This window comes from Pteropus medius, unplaced genomic scaffold, assembly GCF_902729225.1.
Source record: "Pteropus medius unplaced genomic scaffold, Ma_sr-lr_union100, whole genome shotgun sequence".
Lineage (NCBI taxonomy): Eukaryota > Metazoa > Chordata > Mammalia > Chiroptera > Pteropodidae > Pteropus > Pteropus medius.
In genome coordinates this window covers 12,011,137-12,030,539 of record NW_024349802.1, presented here as the reverse complement: position 1 = coordinate 12,030,539, position 19,403 = coordinate 12,011,137, and the positions used below count along the sequence as shown (strand labels likewise).

Here is a 19,403-nt window from a genome sequence, read left to right as displayed (position 1 = left end):
CTAACTGGATGACCGAATCAATTAATAAATGAGCGTGATCCAGGCTTCCCCCAAGGTGGTTCTTACAGTGTGAGAACAGTTCGATCCTGGATCACCCAGAAATGCTGAACACATAACAAGGCCAATCAACAGTCAGCTTCTGAATATTCATGCACAGATGATGCTCCCAGTCAATATGTTTGAATTTTGTGTTTACCGATAGATGTTAAAATTCACTGTGCAAACCAAAAAAAAAGAAACCAGAAAAACAGAAACTTGTATTGGGAGCATAATACATTACTTCTGGATAGGGCTGCCAGATAAAAATACTTATACCAAAAAACTTTTCATGGTTTATCTAATTCAAATTTAACTGGGGGCCCTGTATTTTTATTTGCTAAATTTGGCAACCTATTTCTGGGCTAATAACCCTCTGTAGAAGAGAGGGCTGAGAACAGTATCTGGGGGCCATGACCACACTCTGGAGTCTGACGCAAGGAAAACCAAAGGAGGAATCAGAGAAGCAGACAGATGAGTCTGTAGAAACACGGAGAGAGAACCACGTGTGTACGGAGCTTCTCCTGAGCAGTGAAACAGGCCTGAGGAGAGAGGGGTTGGCGACCAGGAGGATGCTAGTAAAAAGGCCCAATGGCTGTAGAGTTTGGCCTTACAAAATTGCTGGTGCTTCTAAGAAGTTTTAACTCAGTGGTTCTCAGTGAGATTGGGGTGGATGGAGATGGGCTGCATGTTGAAATGACCTATAGCGTATCGGAATTGAAACCTGGATGCTGGAAATAGCCTACTTCCCCATTTTGGGTTGAAAAGGGAAACAGTATATGTGCAACCCTCCTCAACTCAGAATTTACGTGGTCCAGTTTGGGGGCTATAAATTATAAACTTTTCCTTGCATTTTTTCTCAAAACCATGAAGGAAATCCCTGGTTTACAATTCATTGGAAAGTCATTATCTTCAATCTACTTTCTTGCTGTTGTCTAGCACACCTCCTCCATGATTTCCTCAACCTTCAGCAATTCCCCTCCCCCATCTACTTCTCCTTTTATTACAGATCAATTAGACCTCTCTTTCTAGCAAAAAGGTCCAATCGACTTCCCCAACCGTGTCCCAAATGATATGAAAAATGAAGCCTTTTCAAAAGGGGGGAAATGGAACTGGCAATTATAAAATTCTCTCGAGCAGGCTGGGGAACGGAAAAGTATGAAGGTTCTTACCCTGTCCCTGGTATTTTGAAAAAACCTTCCAAGTAATCCTGAGATCTGGCCTCCTTCGTGCCTTAACCCAGACACAAAGCCTTTTTATTTCTTGAAAAGTCCTGTTTATTGGCAAATTTTTCCCTAAAAAGTACATTTTTCTTTCTGCACTGGTTCCAGAAAAAAGTGCCATTGTGTGGGAGTGGATATCTGTCGTCTGTCCCTACAAAGACCACAAATACTGTGCCACCAGCAGGTGATCCTGAAGATTTACCTGAGTCTCCCAGTCAAGATTCCTGGCTAGACTGTCTGTAACCTCAACAAGGTCTTGCTAAAACTAAAAATAAGAAGAGGCAGACTTAGGAGGTCCAATCAACTTCCCAGCTGGAACAGCCTTGAGGATGAAGCTTCTGAGTGTCATCGGAGCTGCCTTGGTACCGACTATGGCAGCTGCTGGGCAAATTCATGAGGAGCCCTGGGGGTGGGCTGCCAGCCCAGCACAACACTAGTCGTGTGGGCATGATCTTAGCCTTCCAGCTGGCCTGTGAGTCCCTCACAGGTCTGGGTCCCACCCTGCTGGTCTGACCTCTCACGGTTCCTTAGGACTTTAGATGCTTTAAAAAGACCCTCTGACTCCCTACCCTTCCCACTTCACCCCATCTTCCTTAGAGTAAAGAACCCAAGTATGGACACTCTCAGTGTTGGTGGTAAGCAAGCCCTCCGAGCACCAATCCCAATTCTGCTCTTTTAAAAAAGTTGCAGACTTGAGGGTGGCTGTCCTCAGCTGTTTCAAATCTATTTCAGAGTACCTCTGCTCCTTCGAACCTATTTTCAAAACTTAGGGTGATGAAGGCTTTCTAGACAAACTCCAGTGACATGACAGCTCCATTTACCCCCTGACAGGTAGCTACCAATGATCAACTGACCCCTGCAGCCAGAGGGAGAGAAAATTATTAAAGGGGACCCCCTTCCCAGAGATAACCAAAAAGTCTGAGGCCTTGTTGGCTGGCTTTGGATTCTTAAAGAGTTATCTTAGCTTCACGTCCCCAATGGGAATAAAACAAACAAACAACAATAAAACCACCTGTGAAACCCAAATTTAAACTCTCTCATGAACTGGGAGTTCATTTTTTACATCCATGGTCCCAGTCAAGGCAACACACACACACACACACACACACACACACACACACACACACAGCATACACATATAAACAATGTCCTTGCAAGAATATAAATGTTAACATCTGTAAAATCACGAATTCCATCTTCCTTCTGTGGTCATCGGTTTCCCATTGAGAGACATAATTTTCGTCGTGTGTAGCTTCTCACTTTGTGTTCTAAGCAGCACAGGTCTGGAGCTGTGGATATTTGTGAACTCAGGGCACCCACCTCCCTGCCTCTATGCCCTTTTCTCTGCCTTTGGCCACCAGATGGCATTCTGGAGAAATTCTCAGCACCAGAGTTTTCTGCACCAAGTCTCCCCTGCATGACTCTAGATTGGGCTTCCTCCATTTCTCTTTTCTGTTCCCGCGCAATCTGTTTTCCAGAGTGCAGCCAGAGAGGCTGTCTGGAGGGCAAATCTCTGTGATCTTGGGTAACTTACTTAATCCTCTTGGGTAAGTCAACTAATCCTCTATGTTCCGATAGCATGGTTGTGAGGGTGGCATGAGGCGATGCAGGTTGGTGATGCACAGGGAGCCTTGGGAAATGAGCTTTTCTGGACACAGAGGCAGAGAAAAAAGTGGAGAGACAAATGCAAGACCATCCTCGTCATTTGCATGTGAGCCACAAGACCTGGAAAATAATACCAAGTAAAAGAATAGTCCCCCATATTGAGAGTTTTCTCTGTACCAAGCACTGTACTGAGACCTTACATACGTCATCTCATTGAATCCTCACCAGACTCATGAAATGGGTCACAGTCACTCTCTAGAAAAGTGAGGAAACTGAGGCCCAGAGAGGTTAAGTGACTTGCGCAATGTCTCCAAGCTAGTGTTTCGTCTACATTCAGAACCATGCTGTAGGAAATGACTCCATGCTGTGGTTCAACCAGCTTCAGTAAGATGGTTGGGAAACCTCCATAAACAGAAAATGGGGTGAAATGAGAGGGTGTGGGAAAGAAAAGAGAGGAGAAGGGAAGGAGCACAGATAGGGTTTAGCCCAGGGAGATCCCTCCTACCCCCATCCTAATGGCCACAGACTCCAGGACAACAAGCCTTGATTAGGGTCACTTGTGTCCCAAAAGAGCACCTCCAGCTTCAAGGATTCAGCTGCAAATGCCCATCTAGAGAAAGCTGGACCTTAATTCTCACCACTTCGAATGCTTTACAAACCTCTGTACTAAACCTTGAGGTAGGAGGTAAGTCTGAGAGAAGGTTGGGAGTAGCAAACTGAGGAGAGAACTGAGAAGCAACAGGTTACCTCAAAGGCCGCCCAAACAGACTGCCCGTTTGCATCCTTCCTGGGCCTTGCTTCTGCAAGAAGGGGAATGGGAGAGAGCACACCTTAGAACATCCAGAAGGAGTGTTACAGGGGCCAGCAAGGCAGTTGTTGTTCAGGGACTCTGTCATAAACAGCAGTGGGGAAAGAAGAATTAGAGGAAGAGAAGGAAAAGGAGAGGAAGGTGTGGGAGAGGGAAAAGTATAAAACCTCTGAGACACAGGAGTGGGAGGCTGGGGGATTCCCCAGACAGGGGCTCAGGCTGGACCAGATGCAGAGAACAATGGGCCTCTCAAGGCTGGAGAGCCGGAAGGAAAGAGGGAGGGAGGCCACACGGTCAGGCCAGGGAGGTCCTGGTGCTTCAGGAGCCAAGGGCATGGGCACCCCCATGGATCCGTGTAGGCAGGGACTGCCCCAGGGCCAGTGCAAGAGCCAGAGGCATCCACAAGTTTGGGAGGAGCTGTGCAGATCATAACACGGCTAACAATAACGTCATTGCCTGTGACTCTGGGCCAGCCCGTCACTCGTCATTTCATTTCATCCTCACGATTTCCTGCTGAGAGGGCTACTATTCTTATTCCCATTCACACTCCATAAAGGAGGTGGTGGAGACACAGAGAGGCTTGGTGACTTGTCCCACATGACCCAGCTGGTAAGCTGCGGAGTCACATTTTGAACCCAAGCAGTTTGGCTCTGATGGCTACTTTCTTAATTACAGCTGCTTCCCATGACACAAAAAATGGGTGATCAGGACAGAGTCAAGATTAAAGGTAGATGAGTACAGGAAAAAGATCAGAATGGGATAGGAATAATGCGGAAACACTGGAGACAGAGCATGAATTGCTCAGGAGTGGCCTCAGGCCTGTGCAGCAAGCAGGAGCTCAGGCTCTTGCTCACTTGGCCATACAGGGGCTCCATTTCCCTCAGCAGCCACCTTGCTGCGTGGACAGCACCTTCCCCATCTGGCCTGTCCCTGGAGCCCCAGCCTCATCTTCCTCAGCAGCAGGCCACTGAGCTTCACAGGAAATGCTCTCTCCCTAATTGGCATTGAAACTCACAGCCCTCCCTTTTCCTGTAGGTGGGGTTTCCATAGGAAAAAGCTGCTTCTCTGTTTCTCCAGCCACCAACTGTTTGGAAGTCAGCTCCCCACATCCTGCTCTACTGCGTCAAGTCCCTCTTGGACCGGCTCTTGTCCATCATTGGCTGGAGTGGACCGACGGGTGCCCCTGCACAGGGTCTGCCCTGGCGATCTTACTTTACCAATACTGGGACCTCTCAGATCTCTTCAGATGAAGATGGCCTTCCCTGAAAATCCCGCTAGTTCCATCATTATCTAATTATGGGACAAGGCTGTGTCAGCAGGTCTGGGGGCAGGAGAACAGGGCTAATCAAGCCCCCCAGGAAACACTGGAGGACTTCTCAGCCTTCGAAGAACTCTAGCAGTTTCTGAAACTCACCCATTCTGGCGGTAAGCATGATGCGCCCTCTGCAGCTTCTGCTGGGGTTTCTGGGGGTAGGTGGCTACATGTTCCTTTCAGGGGATGGTCAGGAGGTGGCCACTCTCACTGTGAATTACCAAGTGTCGGAGGAAGTGCCGTCTGGCACGGTGATAGGGAAGCTGTCCCAGGCACTGGGCTGGGAGGAGAGGACTGGGCAAGCGGAGGCTGCCTTCCAGGTCTTGCAGCTGCCTCAGGCGCTCCCCATCCAGGTGGACTCTGAGGATGGCCTACTCAGCACGGGGAGGCGACTGGACCGAGAGCAGCTTTGTCGGCACCGGGACCCCTGCCTGGTTTCCTTTGATGTGCTTGCCCCAGGGGATCTGGCTCTGATCCACGTGGAGATCCAGGTGCTGGACATCAATGACCACCAGCCACAGTTTCCCAAAGGCAAGCAGGAGCTGGAAATCTCTGAGAGTGCCTCTCTGCGCACCCGGATCCCCCTGGACAGAGCTCTCGACCCGGACACTGGCCCCAACACCCTGCATTCTTACTCCCTGTCGCCCAGTGAGCACTTCGCCCTGGATGTCATCGTGGGGCCCGATGAAACTAAACACGCGGAACTTGTGGTGGTGAAGGAGCTGGACCGGGAAATCCACTCGTGTTTTGATCTGGTGTTAACTGCCTATGACAGGGGGAACCCTCCCAAGTCGGGTACCAGCTTGATCAAAGTCAACGTCCTAGACTCCAACGACAACAGCCCCATGTTTGCTGAGAGCTCATTGGCACTAGAAATCCAAGAAGATGCTGCACCTGGTACTCTCCTCATAAACTTGACCGCCACAGACCCTGACCAAGGCCCCAACGGGGAGGTGGAGTTCTTCCTCAGTAAGCACGTGCCTCCAGAGGTGCTGGACACCTTCAGCATTGATGCCAAAACGGGTCAGGTGATTCTGCGTCAACCCTTAGACTATGAGAAGAATCCTGCCTATGAGGTAGATGTCCAGGCAAGAGACCTGGGTCCCAACCCCATCCCAGCCCATTGCAAAGTTCTTATCAAGGTTCTAGATGTCAATGACAATGCCCCAAGCATCCACATCACATGGGCCTCCCAGCCATCACTGGTGTCAGAAGCTCTTCCCAAGGACAGTTTCATTGCTCTTGTCGTGGCGAATGACTTGGACTCAGGAAACAATGGTCTGGTCCACTGTTGGCTGAGCCAAGAGCTGGGCCACTTCAGGCTGAAAAGGACCAATGGCAACACATACATGCTGCTAACCAATGCCACGCTGGACAGAGAGCAGTGGCCCAAATATACCCTCACTCTGCTGGCCCAAGACCAAGGACCCCAGCCCTTATCAGCCAAGGAACAGCTCAGCATTCAGATCAGTGATGCCAACGACAACGCACCTGTGTTTGAGAAGAGCAGGTATGAGGTCTCCACTAGGGAAAACAACCTACCCTCTCTTCACCTCATTACCATCAGGGCTCGTGATGCAGACTTGGGCGTTAATGGACAAATCTCATACCGCATCCAGGACTCTCCAGTTTCTTACTTGGTAGCTATTGACTCAGACACAGGAGAAGTCACTGCTCAGAGGTCGCTGGACTATGAACAGATGGCTGGCTTTGAGTTTCAGGTGATTGCAGAGGACAGGGGGCAGCCCCAGCTCACTTCTAGCATCTCTGTGTGGGTCACCCTCCTGGATGCCAATGATAATGCCCCAGAGGTGATTCATCCCACACTCAACGATGGAAAAGCCAGCCTCTCAGTGCTTGTAAATGCCTCCACAGGCCACCTTCTGGTGCCCATCGAGACTCCTAATGGCTTGGGTCCAGCGGGCACTGACATACCACAGGTGGCCACCCACATCTCTCAGCCATTCCTTTTGGTGACTTTTGTAGCAAGAGACGCAGACTCAGGGGCAAATGGAGAGGTCCTCTACAGCATTCGGCATGGGAATGAAGCCCGCCTCTTTGTCCTCGGCCCCCACCTGGGTCAGTTGTTCATCAACATCACAAATGCCAGCAGCCTCATTGGGAGTGAGTGGGAGCTGGAGATAGTGGTAGAGGACCGTGGCAGCCCTTCCTTGCATACTCGAGCCCTGTTGAAGGTCTTGTTCGTCACCAGCGTGGACCACTTGAGGGACTCAATACGTGAGCCTGGGGCCCTGAGCACCTCGGTGCTGACAGTAATTTGTCTGGTTGTCCTGCTGGCCATCTTTGGGTTGATCTTGGCTCTGATCATGTCTATCTGCCGGACAGAGAAGAAGGACAATAGAGCCTACAACTGTCGGGAGGCTGAGTCCACCTACCGCCACCAGCCCAAGAGGCCCCAGAAACAAATTCAGAAGGCGGACATCCACCTTGTGCCTGTGCTCAGGGGCCAGGCAAATGAGCCCGGTGAAGTTGGGCAGCCTCCCAAGGATGTGGGCAAGGAAGCGATGATGGAAGCAGGTTGGGATCCCTGCCTGCAGGCCCCCTTTCACCTCACACCGACCCTGTACAGGACCCTGCGGAACCAAGGCAACCAGGGAGTGCTGGCCGAGAGCCCAGAGGTGCTGCAGGAAACTGTCAACCTCCTTTTCAACCATCCCAGGCAGAGGAACGCCTCCCGGGAGAACCTGAACCTTCCTGAGCCCCAGCCTGCTTTGGGCCAGCTCCGCTCAAGGCCCCTGAAGGTTGCAGGCAGCCCCACATGGAAGCTGCCTGGAGACCAGGGTAGCGAGGAGGCCCCGCTGAGCCCACCGGCCTCCTCAGCAACTCTGAGGCGGCAGCGGAATCTCAATGGCAAAGTGGCCCCTGAGAAAGAGTCAGGCCCCCGTCAGATTCTGCGGAGCCTGGTCCGGCTGTCTGTGGCTGCCTTCGCAGAGAGGAACCCCGTAGAGGAGCTCACTGTGGATTCTCCTCCTGTTCAGGTACCTCAGCGTGGGCAGCTCTTGCTCTGGTCACCCCTGGACCACTACCAACAGCATCAAACATTGCTTTTCCCCTCACCAATCCTCACTTTCATTCCTTAGGCTCACTGGGCACTTTATGCTGCATTAAGTACAGTGGTTCAGGGAATAGTTAGGGGTCAACAGAATTTAGCTGTGTGACCCTGGACAAATTATTTGCTGAGCCTTAGTTTTCCCACCTTTAAAATAGGAATGATGGTAAGAGCACCTGCCTTGCAGAGTTGTCCTGAGGATTTGACCAGTTAATTCCTATAAAGTACTTACTCAGGAAGCCTGGCACAACTAGACACACAGCAAAGGTAGTGTAAGAATATAAGCTTTGGTCTATGGCCAAGCTACCCTGAACATGCCTGATCTTGTCTGATCTCAGAAGCTAGGCAGGGTTGGGCCTGGTTAGTACTTGAATGGGAGAACATCTAGGAAGACCAGGTGCTATAAGCGAGAGGAGGGGAGAGAGAGAATATAAGCTTTGAAGAAAGGCTGCCTGGGTTCGAATCCTGACTCAACCTCTTCCGAGCTGTGAACCGCAGGAAAGTTCCTCGGCTTCTCCGTGGAAGATGTCCATATTAATGGCACCCATCTCCTAAGTCTGCTTGGAAATGAAATGAGTGCACTTAAAGCCTCTAGAATAGTGTTTGGCACATAGATGGCATTCAGTAAATGATTATAACTTCTGCAAAGCTCTTCACTATCTCCACCTGGGCAACCTCCTTATGAAGCAGGCTGGCATAGGCATCATTGCTCCCAGGCTCAGGGGCTGCATTTGACTTGCTTGAAACTCCAGAGCCTGTTGGCTGTATGTACAGGATGAGGCAGTGGAAACAATCTTAGAACTTAGGAGTTAGGCAGATCTGGGTTCAAATTTCCACGCAGCCACAAGGAGCTGGGAAACCTTTAGCAAGTCCTTTAACATCAGAGCCTCGTTTTCTTTATCTATAAAATGGGGATTATGATGCCAACGTACCCCGTGTCTATCTCCCAGGGGTTTGAAGATTAAATGGGATGATGAACAGCAGTGTCTAGAGACTCAGGATTTACTAGACACAAATGAGAAACATTTTCATACCCATATCCACTCCTCTGCACCTCAGATAATTTTCCCTATGCCGGGCTGCCCATCGAAGGTGCACTTCTTTTGGGCCAGGCCATTAGCTGAGGTCTCCTATGGAGCAAGGACACAGCTTCCTTCTCCCCCTCTCCCCAGGAAGCTACCTGGAGAGGGCCCAGCCACTTTCTTAGGAATCTTGCCCTGGGCTCTGTGCAGCCCCAGAGGTTGCCCAGAGCCCTTCATTCATTCATTCATTCATTCATTCCTTTCATTCCTTTCTCTCTCTCTCTCTCTCTCTCTCTCTCTCTCTCTCTCTCTCTCATCAAATGCTTATTGAATGAGCTCTTTGTGCCAAACACTGTGCTAGTTGTTGGTAAACAGAGACTGCAGAGAGCAGGCACTGTAGGTGACTCCTCCAGGGTGATGAAAAGAAGTATGGCCATTTGGGATCAATTTGGGGGTAAGAGGCAGCTTGCCTAATGCTCATGTCTTTCCGGCAGCACAGTGCCACAGTGGAGTCAGATCCAAGTTCAAATTCCAGCCCTACCACTAATTGCTGTGTAGCCCCTGTGAGCCTCAGGTTTCACATCTGCAAAATGGGTGTTACAATATCTCTTCCCTTGGGTTATTATAAGAATTGAATGAGATTATATACAATGTGAGTTATTAAGTGTTTGTCATAAGCTCTATTAATAAGTGATTTATATACTTTTACTCATTTAATCCTTATAATCACAAACATCATATGACCTGGGTCTCATTATTATTCCCTTTTTTACCGCTGAGGAAACTGAGACTCAGAATGCTTAAGTAGTTCCTCAAAGCTTCACAGATAGAAACTGGTACAAGCGCAGATATAGGATTTGAACCCAAGTCCAGCTGACTCCAGAGTCTGGGCTCTAACTGTGAAGTGACCCTGAATGACAGCACTCAGCTCAGGGAATGGCACTTAGGGAATGTCCCTGAATGTCCCTAGGGAATGTAAGCTGTCATAGGGAAAATTGTGGCAGGTGCCTTAGGAGATGGGATCTGCCCTGAGGCAGGCAATGGAACCCTGACCCTTCCAAGTCACACCGAAACCCCAGTCATAGCCACCTCCCCTTCCAACTCTCCTGCTGGGCTGCAGGGGTGGAATGGGCCTTCTCTGGGAGGAGTGGGGGTGGGCTCAGCAGGCAGAGGCAATACTTTTTAGAGTAACAACCCAAGCTTTAGCATTTGTGGAGCATTTTAAACTTTCAAACCACCTAATTAATCCTGACAACCCAGTGAAGAAGGCTGGTCAGGTATTTCTAGCACCACCTTAGAGATGAGGAAACTATGGTCTGAGTAGGTCTAAAATCCTGCCTGACATTACACAAGCTAGAAATGACCTTGAGCTAGAACTCAGCCTCCTAAGCCTTGGTCTGTTGCCTTCTCCTCATAAGGCCTTGCAGGGTCTAGCCCTGCCATTTTGCCCAGCTTTGCCCTATTCTCCATCCATCTCCTCCGGCCTGTCAGCGCATAGTGCCTTCTGTCTGGAATACCTTTTATCTCTCGCCCAGACCCTCACCCGCTTTCCACTTGCCAAACTCCTGTGGAGCTTTGGGGTTCTGCAGTAAGTGCCTGACATGTAGTATGAACTCAATAAACATTTACAGAAATAAACAAACCAGCTCCCCCCATTCCACCCCATAACCCCACTACAACACCCTGTAGCGAACGCTGTGTCTTGTCTTCCGTGGCAGACTGTGAGCTCCCTCGGGGCAGGCGTTGGTCCCCATTCTCATTCTTATTCCCATAGTGAGAATGGGGCCTGGCATAAACAAGCACTTATGAAATACTTGCCAAATGAAAGGATGAATAAATGAATGATTAAATGACACAATTTTTGCCTTCTCTACAACATAGTCTTACATCTGGATGACAAAAATTGGCTGATTGCTTGAATACTGCTGAAGGGGGGAAATAACTTTTTAAGATAATCCTTATCAAAGTAATAATGAATTTATGGTCAGGAAATGCCTTTTTCACTCCCCTCCCCATGGATACCTCCAGGAACAGGTCACTTGGGGGGGAATGAGAGTAAAGGCCTGGGCCCAGGGGGTCCCTGATCTCTCCTTCAGACACCCAGGTGGCGAAGCAGGGAAACTGCCTGCACAGGTCCCTAGCTCTGTCACTGTTCACCATCCACCATCCCCCATCTGATCGCACAAACATCTGAAGCTGGAGGAAAGACTATAAAAAGAAAGCACCGGCATTGAGGGAAACATCCGGCAAGGAAGTGTGCTGGGTCGGAATTGTGTAGAGTCAACAGATTTTTCCTGTCTTGTAGCAAATCTCCCAGCTGCTGTCCTTGCTGCACCAGGGCCAATTCCAGCCCAAACCAAACCACCGGGGAAATAAGTATTCGGCCAAGCCCAGTGGCGGCAGGTAAGTGCACGTAGCCCCCATAGGCTTCTCCAGCCCCCTGACAGGCCTCCCCTCACTCCTGCAGTCTCTGTGACAGTAAGGAAGGGTGAGCACATCCCAAACTCTTGCTCTCCTAGGAGAGTACAGTGGACAGCATCCACTCCCTCACCCCAGGCCACTTGGTTCTGGAGCAACTGTATTTAGAGTATTTACAGGACAGAGTCACTAAGGAAATGACTTCATCCCGGAGGCTCAGACTATCTGTCCCCTGATTGCAGAGGTGCTGAGCTACAGGCTTTAAATCTGTAACTTTCGTCTTTCTCTCTCTTGACCCTTAACCATAATATGATGGCCCTTGGCTAAGAACATGGGTATGTGGGTGTATTCCTTTGGGCTGTCTTAGAATTAAAGAGACCTCAAGAGAACATCTAATCTAACTCCTTGCTACAGATGGAGAAACTGAGGCTCTAAGTAGTTTGATCCACCACCCCAGCTATGTAAACTTGATTAAGTCAAATAAATCTCAAGGCCTTGGTTTCTCATCTATAAAATGAAGGTCACCACACTTCCTTGTAGTGATGGGGTAGGATTTAATCATCAAATGTAGTCTAAGCCCATAGCCCAGTGCCTGGCATATAGTAGGTACACAAGCAATGCTAAGTCCTTTCTTCTTGAAGTGACTTTGCTCGGGGTCCTATAGCCAGTGAGTGCTAAAGCTGAGACCAGCTCTCAGGGCGCCTGACTCCTGGTTCAGTGCTCTTGCCATAACAACTTTTAGTTTTTTGGGTTTTTGTTTGTTTGTTTGTTTGTTTGTTTTGGGGGGTTTTTTTTGCAAATCTAGTGAGAGGTAGTATAGAGCAGCAGTGAATACTCAAGAGTCACATCGGCCTAAATCTGAATTCTTGCGTTATCACTTAATCCATGGGGACCTTAGGCAAGCTACATAATCTCCACAAGTCTTAGTTTTCTCATTTGTAAAATGATAACGAGAAAACCTGTTATTACAGATGTGAAAGGTTTGATGAGAAGGTACATATACCCTGCAAAGCATAGTACATAAGGCCTGACTTTTTCAAAATAATTGTTCAGTAACATGAACTGTTGTGAGTATTACTTGCAAACTTTCCACCTCCCGGCTGATCCCTTTGTAGCAACAGAAATGGCCACAGAAAAAAAGCAGAAAATTCCCCAGGCCTTAAAGCCCCTCAGGAAGACTTTCTATACGCTGGGATGAGGCACCAGGCCCGTCCCCACATGCCAAGCAGTCCCAGGAACTGGGCTCCCTGAGGTGATAAGAAGGGTCTATGGAAGGGGAGGGGCCAGAGTGGAGACAGCTGGAGACAGGGTAGTAGGTTCTGAGCAGCTTTTGGATGCCTCTCCTCAGCTTCATTCTCTATCAACCTGCTGCTCTTCTGGTCTCGGATTTGGCCTCAAATAGGGAGGAGGAAACATTCAGTCCACAAAGTATTAATTACCTACTGTTCAAGGTTCTGTTCTGAGCACTGGTGAGAGAACAGGGAATGAGATGACCAAAAATCCCTGCCCTCATTGGAGTTCATACTCTGATGGAGGAAAGGGTGGGTGGGTGGGTAAATGGATGGATGGGTGGATGCATGACTGCATTGGATCATCCAAAGTTACTAAACTCCTACTTTGTGCCAGGCAATGTGAAGGAATGAGAGGAACAATGGTGAGGAATCACATCAATGCATTCATTGACACTTCTGTTTGCTAAGTGCTTACGACATGCCAGGCACTGTGCTGAGCTCTTTACATACAATGTCTCATTTTACCCTCATTATGCCCCATGAGGTGGGAAACAGCCTCAGAGTAGATAGGAGGGCTGGGATCAAGTAACACAGGTGGTCTGGCTCCGAAGGCTAAACCGTGTGTATGCAGTTCCCTATGTAGATAAATGAATGCTGGCATGAATGGAAGAATGTTCATGAGCAGGAATGAATCTATATGTGAATTTCCTCACTTGTGGGCTGGACTGGTTTCCTCTGCAGGAGTGCAATCCCAGACACAGATGGCCCAGGTGCCAGGACCGGTGGCCAGGCAGAACCAGACCAGGAAGAAGGACCCTTGGACCCTGAAGAGGACCTCTCTGTGAAGCAGCTGCTAGAAGAAGAGCTGTCAAGCCTCTTGGACCCCCACACAGGTAGGGACTGCCCAGGGTCAACCTCCTTCTGACCCCACCATCTCCTCCTATGCCTAAGCTTCTGATTTCTTCTCCAATTCACTACAGGGAAACACAGCCATTCTGTTTCTAGGGAGGAAGATCAGCAACATTTGACTTGCCTGGAGCTTCAATAGGTCTTTGTTTAAAGACCAAATTCTACTTCGGTTATTCATTTTACAAATCATCATAAGAATAGTAAACAATTACTGAGCTCTTGGTGTGTGCCAAGTAGGGGAAGCATCTTATACACATTCGCTCAGCTAAGCTTCCAAACAGTTCTTGGAGGTAGATATTATAAGCTCCAATTTAGAGATAAGCAAACTGAGAATCAGAGAGGTAACATACATAGTCTTCTCAGAGTAACCTAGTTGATTAGTCATCAAAGGGAACCCCACCTAGGCCTTCCTGTCATCAAGACACTTCCCCTTACCTCCTAAACCACTCCTTTCAATTTCTTTAGTGAGTTTAAATACTCTTTTACCCTGAGAGCTGAGTTAACACTTTAATATGTTAACATTTCTAACTGAAACAAAAAGAATTTTTTCTAGAGAAACTATTGGACAACAGATATAAAACGTGAACTTTAATTCCTGAATCTGCTAGCTGCACTCCCGCTGTGGACACTGCTAACAGCCATAGCTCCAACCATCCCTAAGCTGTGGTTTTGTTTCTGTAGTTAAGAATCTGTTTCTCATCTAGACACATCCTATGTGCTCCATCTGGCTGCAAACAGACTGAAGGCATGGCAGGCACTTCCTTTTCCTTGGTTAAAAAAAAAATATGGCTAACGTTTATTAAGGACTTTCTATGTGCTAGTCCCTATTCTAAGTGCCTCATGAGAAATTCTTTTGAGATAGGGACTATTCATTCTCCTCTGAGGCACAGAGGTGTTTAATAATTTTCCCAAGATCGTGTAGCCAATGGTTATTAACATAGGCAGTTTGGCTCAAAATTAAGTAAAATTAAATCTAATTAAAATTAAGTGCATGTAAAATGAAAAATTCAGTTCCTCAGTCATATACCAGTCACACTTAAAGTGCTCAATAGCCACGTGTGGTTAATGGATATCACTTTGGACAGCAAATATATAGAAAGTTTTATAGGGCAGTGCTGTCTAGAATGTAGAATTGTGAGGTCCAATATAGCTGCTACTAGCCGCATGTGAAAATGGTTAGTCTCAATTGAGATGTGTTATAAATATAAAATACACTCCAGATTTTGAACACTCAGTATGAAAAAAGCATGTATAATAGCTCGTTAATAATTTTTAAAATTAACTATGTGATAAAATGATAGAGTATAAAATATTTTACAAATTAATTTCACTTTTTTTAACTTTTTTTATGTGGCTAGAAAATTTAAAATAATCTCTGTGACTTGCATTCTGCCTGTTGGGCAGCTCTGGGCTGGACCACGTGGGCTCAGTTCCCACGTGGTCCTGCTTCCTCACAGCACAGAAAGCAAGGAACACAGGGGGACCAGAAAGTGGACCAGAAGGGGGACGAAGAGGGTGGTAGGGAAAGAAAGCCTGAGCGGCTCACAAGGTTGGACTGTGATGGGGCTACTGGTGAGTGAGCCTGACACTGGGGTCTTGGCTGCATCACCTGAGGACGTGATGACAATATTTTATTGGTTGCATGAGCTTGCTGAATGCTCACAGCAACACAACAAAATGAGTACTGCTATTTCATCACTTTATGACAGAAAAAGAAGGCTCAGAGAGGTTGCGCAATTTTCTCAAGGTCACACTGCTCATAAGCAGCAAAGCAGGGAGATCAAAACCAGGTCGATGCAGTGCCCACCTGCCACAGAGTGAATTCACCATCGCTTTTTAGCCATTCTTATACACCAGTGGTTTTCTCATTCCAAGCTTCATTCCTCCCGAAGCTCTCTGGCCATGTACAAGGAAAGGCCTAACTCTGTAATACCAAAAGAGTTCCAACCTTATTATCCCAGAGTCTCAGGAAACTAAGCCTTACATTTCCCAAATGACCAGGGTTAATATTTATGTTCATTCAATCATTTGATAAACATTCACTAAGTCCCAGGTGTGGGCTGGACCAATTGGGAAGGGGCTTGACTCTGCTTCAGAGTCTACATAGTCCCTGAATGACAAGGCAAGACTGGGACTCATTTATATCAATATAAACAACAATTAGCTGTATTTTAAAATAACTTTTCCAAATATCACAAGCAATATTTAGTTAATGTGGAAAATGTAGATAAAAAGAAAATAAATCACTCTGCCCAGGGTAATTTCACTTAACACTTTGACATATCTCCTTCTAGTCTTTTATTCTATGCAGATTTTAAAGCAGCTCACCTTAACCAAACATTAAATACATGTTAAAGTAGGTGTTGTGCCTTTTGCTTTTCTTTTTAAAGACAGTTTCTTAAAGACATTCTTTCCTCTGCTTGGCCTTCACCATCAGGCCTGGGACTAGTTTTTGAGGCAAGATTTTCTGTGAAAGAAATGGGGAAGAGGTATGATGGTGGCATTGGAGATCTAGGGTTCAGCTTTTTACTGCCTCTCTTCATTTCCTGGGACAGCCCTTAGAGAGCCAGCCCCTTCCCAGCCTGCCTATAGGCCAAGGTTTCCCACAGCTTGAGAGATGAAGGTTGAGCAATTGGCACAGGGCCAGGTGGTAACAGTGCAGACCTCAGCAGGTCTGGGAATTCCAAAAGCTACAGGTGGGCACCTGGAACACCCAAGGGAAAGGAGGGCCAGCTCTTCAGAGAGTACAAGGGCAGTGCAGTCACAGGGGGCTTCAAAGTCATCATACCTGGGGTTATATCTGAGTTCGGCTGCCTAGTAGACATGTGACTTAACTTCTAGGAACTTTAGTTTCCTCATTCATAAAATGGAATAATACTGTTGACTTCAAAGGATTGTTTGGAGGTTAAATGAGATAATTATGTAAATTGCTTGGCACAAAAGTACTTAATAAGTGGTCACTATTATGCATAAGATCAGAAGGCAGCACCAAGCCAGAAACGCCAGCCTCGACTCAGAAAAGAGATTTCCCCACCATCCTCAGCTAGTGGTGCATCTAGCTGCAAGGAATGGGTAAAAGACCCCTAGACCTGAAACACTCCACCAACCCAGACATGCTTTAGAAATAGGCCAGCTTCTAATTCTAGGCCTTCTTCCTGCTCCTCACTCAGCTCACGTGACACTTCAGTCGCCGCCTTCCTGCCCAGCGAGCTTCCCGGTCAGGGCCTCTTCCTTCCTGTCCCCCTCTGGCTACCCCATCTGTTCCCCACCATTTCCCTTCCCTTCTTTGTCCAGTGCCCTTGCCCTGCCCACACCCCACCCTCACCCTCCCAGCCCTTCCGTGGGCTTGGCCCTTACTGTATCCCCTTCTCCCCATGCAGGCTTGTCCCTGGACCGACTGAGCACCCCCGACCCAGCCTGGATGGCCAGACTCTCTTTACCCCTCACCACCAATTACCGTGACAATGTATTCTCCCCGGATGCTGCAGCCTTGGAGGAGCCAAAGACCTTCCAGACATTTGGCAAGGGGTCAGGGCCAGAGTTGAGCCCGACGGGCACTCGTCTGGCCAGCACCTTCCTCTCAGAGATGAGCTCGCTGTTGGAGATGCTGCTGGAGCAGCGTGCCAGCGTGCCCGTGGAGGCTGCCTCCGAGGTGCTGCGCCGACTCTCCGTCTGCGGGAGGACCCTCAGTCTAGACCTGGCCACCAGCGGGGCCTCAGGCACGGAAGTCCAGGGGGGTCCAGGTGGAAAGAAAGGGGCCAAAAGCAGGACCAGCAGCAGCAGCAGCAGGGGCCTGTGGATCCAGGAACCAGGGGCCCTGGGAGATGTTAGGGAGCCCAAGCCCTGAGGATCCTGGGATATAAGTGGGTTTCTAAAGTCTTTGAACTCACTGACCAGAAGTTGCCCGAGAACTTTAGGGTGACTGATGTTGCTCCACACAGAAGGGGCCTGTGGACTAATAGCTGGCTGACCAAAGCAGCTCCCTGTTAGGGGCTGGATCTGCCTGTGAATTTTTTGGAGGATGGAGACAGTTTGTGCCTAAGTGTTTGCTGGCAAAACACATGTAGAGCACAGAGGGCCGGGCCTCCGGCAGAACAGCTGCCATGAGTGTCACAAGCAGGAAAAGATGGCCTCGTTGCATACTAGAGAGTGGGGGCCAGACCCTGGGACGCCAGGCAAATCTCTCCACTACTAAGGGAAGAGCAGTGGCTTATTCTCCTGTATACACCTATCAAAAGGTAGGAGGGAAGAATAACAGAGTAAGGGTTGTTATCCACTCCCTGGCAAGAGGGTCATGCTGGGCCTGGACTGGAGTGGGGCACACTGGTGTGCAGTGTTTGGTACACAACGATGGACAGGCATACTCTTGACCCCACTTCTTTATTGCTACATTATCAAATAATCTGCTTCTCAGCTGGAAAATTAGGGCTAAGAAAAGTGTGACTATTTATAGAGCATTTACATGAGCCAGGCGCTAGGTTTATAATAGGATTTAATTAATTTCTCAACAATCTTGGGAGGGAAATGTTATTACCCCCATTTCACAGACAAGAACATGAAGCTTGGGGAGGTTGAATGTCCTGCCCCAGATCAAGCAGAGAGCAGAGGCAGACGCAGGATTTGGAGCCAGGCTTGTCAAATACCAGAACCCATGACCTCGACTTTGACACTGGACTGCCAGCCAAGGAAAGGAAAAGGCCTCCTGGGTGAGCTTTTGCCAATAGTGGACTCGTCGGAGCTCCCCTCCAGAAACACTGCTAAAAAGAGTATTTTCAAAGCTGCTCAGGCCTGCACATCTTTGCACTTCCAAGCCCAGAGCAAAGGGGACTTAGATCTGACCTGATGCAGGCCTGGGCCTCTGCAGGATCCTGTCCTTTCTCAGCTAGCAGCCATTCAGGTACAGAAGTCATTTTTCCAGAAACCACCATTCATAGGTAAATTTTCCTTTGTCACAGCAGGTTTGGGCCTGTGAATTCATGCCTGAGAGGGCAGTGTGTGGAACAAGTCCATGAAATCGACATAGACAGCAGCAAAATTTCCAGAGGAGGAGGGAGTGAAGAAACAGCAAATATTTCCCGTGGCTCGGCCTTATCATTTTCCTGGAAATTCCCAAGCTGTCATTCAGCTAGCTTCTCAATAGCTAGACACTGAAGGCAAAAACTCCTCTCCGTGCTCCTCCTTGTGTCCTTGGAGCTCAGTACTCATATTTACTGTTCACAGAAATGGGCCCATCCTATGCCTAACTAGCACTAATGAAAACCACACATACTTAGAATACAGTGTGGCATCATTATTCCACTGTTCCATTTTACAGATGAGGAAAATGAGGCCCCTCAAAGCCAAGTGCTTCGGGAGCAAGGTCTGGGTCTCTGATCACCTCACTCCAGGTCAGGGTGATCTCCTTACAAGACCTGTTGATTTTCAAGCTGTCGGATTCCTCACGTCCATGAGAGAGGTCAGGGGAGCCCAAGCAGGCAGGGTTTCCAGCCTGACCAGCCAGGTGCCCAGCACAAAGCAACATTTGATGAATACTTATTGAATGGATGAATGAATAAATGGATAAATAAATGCTTTAGAGTTCCTTTTTATCTATATCGGAGCTTCAGGTAAAACTTCATTAGAAAAAAAAAAAATGGTTCTGTGAAAGCAAAGTCTGAAAACCATCGCACTGGAGTAGACAGCGCTGACCTCCCGATTACTAGTGGATTTTCAGTGCAGAGCTGATGTTTGGAGGGTGGAAAGAGATGGGGGGAGGAGATGATCTAAGG

General features: G+C 48.3%; 1 protein-coding gene and 1 pseudogene across 1 annotated transcript; both read left to right on the top strand.

The window, feature by feature from the left end:
• The first annotated feature begins 4,468 nt into the window (after positions 1-4,468).
• On the top strand, positions 4,469-19,203 carry PCDH12 (protocadherin 12). Its single transcript, XM_039836396.1, has 4 exons — positions 4,469-7,983; positions 11,382-11,479; positions 13,468-13,619; positions 17,016-19,203. Exons 1-4 carry the CDS (start codon positions 5,104-5,106, stop codon positions 17,480-17,482), a joined length of 3,597 nt encoding a protein of 1,198 aa, XP_039692330.1. The 5' UTR covers positions 4,469-5,103; the 3' UTR covers positions 17,483-19,203.
• On the top strand, positions 8,345-8,463 carry LOC120581806 (uncharacterized; annotated as a pseudogene).
• Positions 19,204-19,403: the final 200 nt, after the last annotated feature.

Coding starts and splice junctions, on each gene's coding strand:
- PCDH12 (XM_039836396.1), top strand. CDS start 5,104: ATGATGCGCCCTCTGCAGCTTCTGCTGGGGTTTCTGGGGGTAGGTGGC. Junction 7,984..11,381: donor TGGATTCTCCTCCTGTTCAG/GTACCTCAGCGT, acceptor CCTGTCTTGTAG/CAAATCTCCCAGCTGCTGTC. Junction 11,480..13,467: donor GCCAAGCCCAGTGGCGGCAG/GTAAGTGCACGT, acceptor TTTCCTCTGCAG/GAGTGCAATCCCAGACACAG.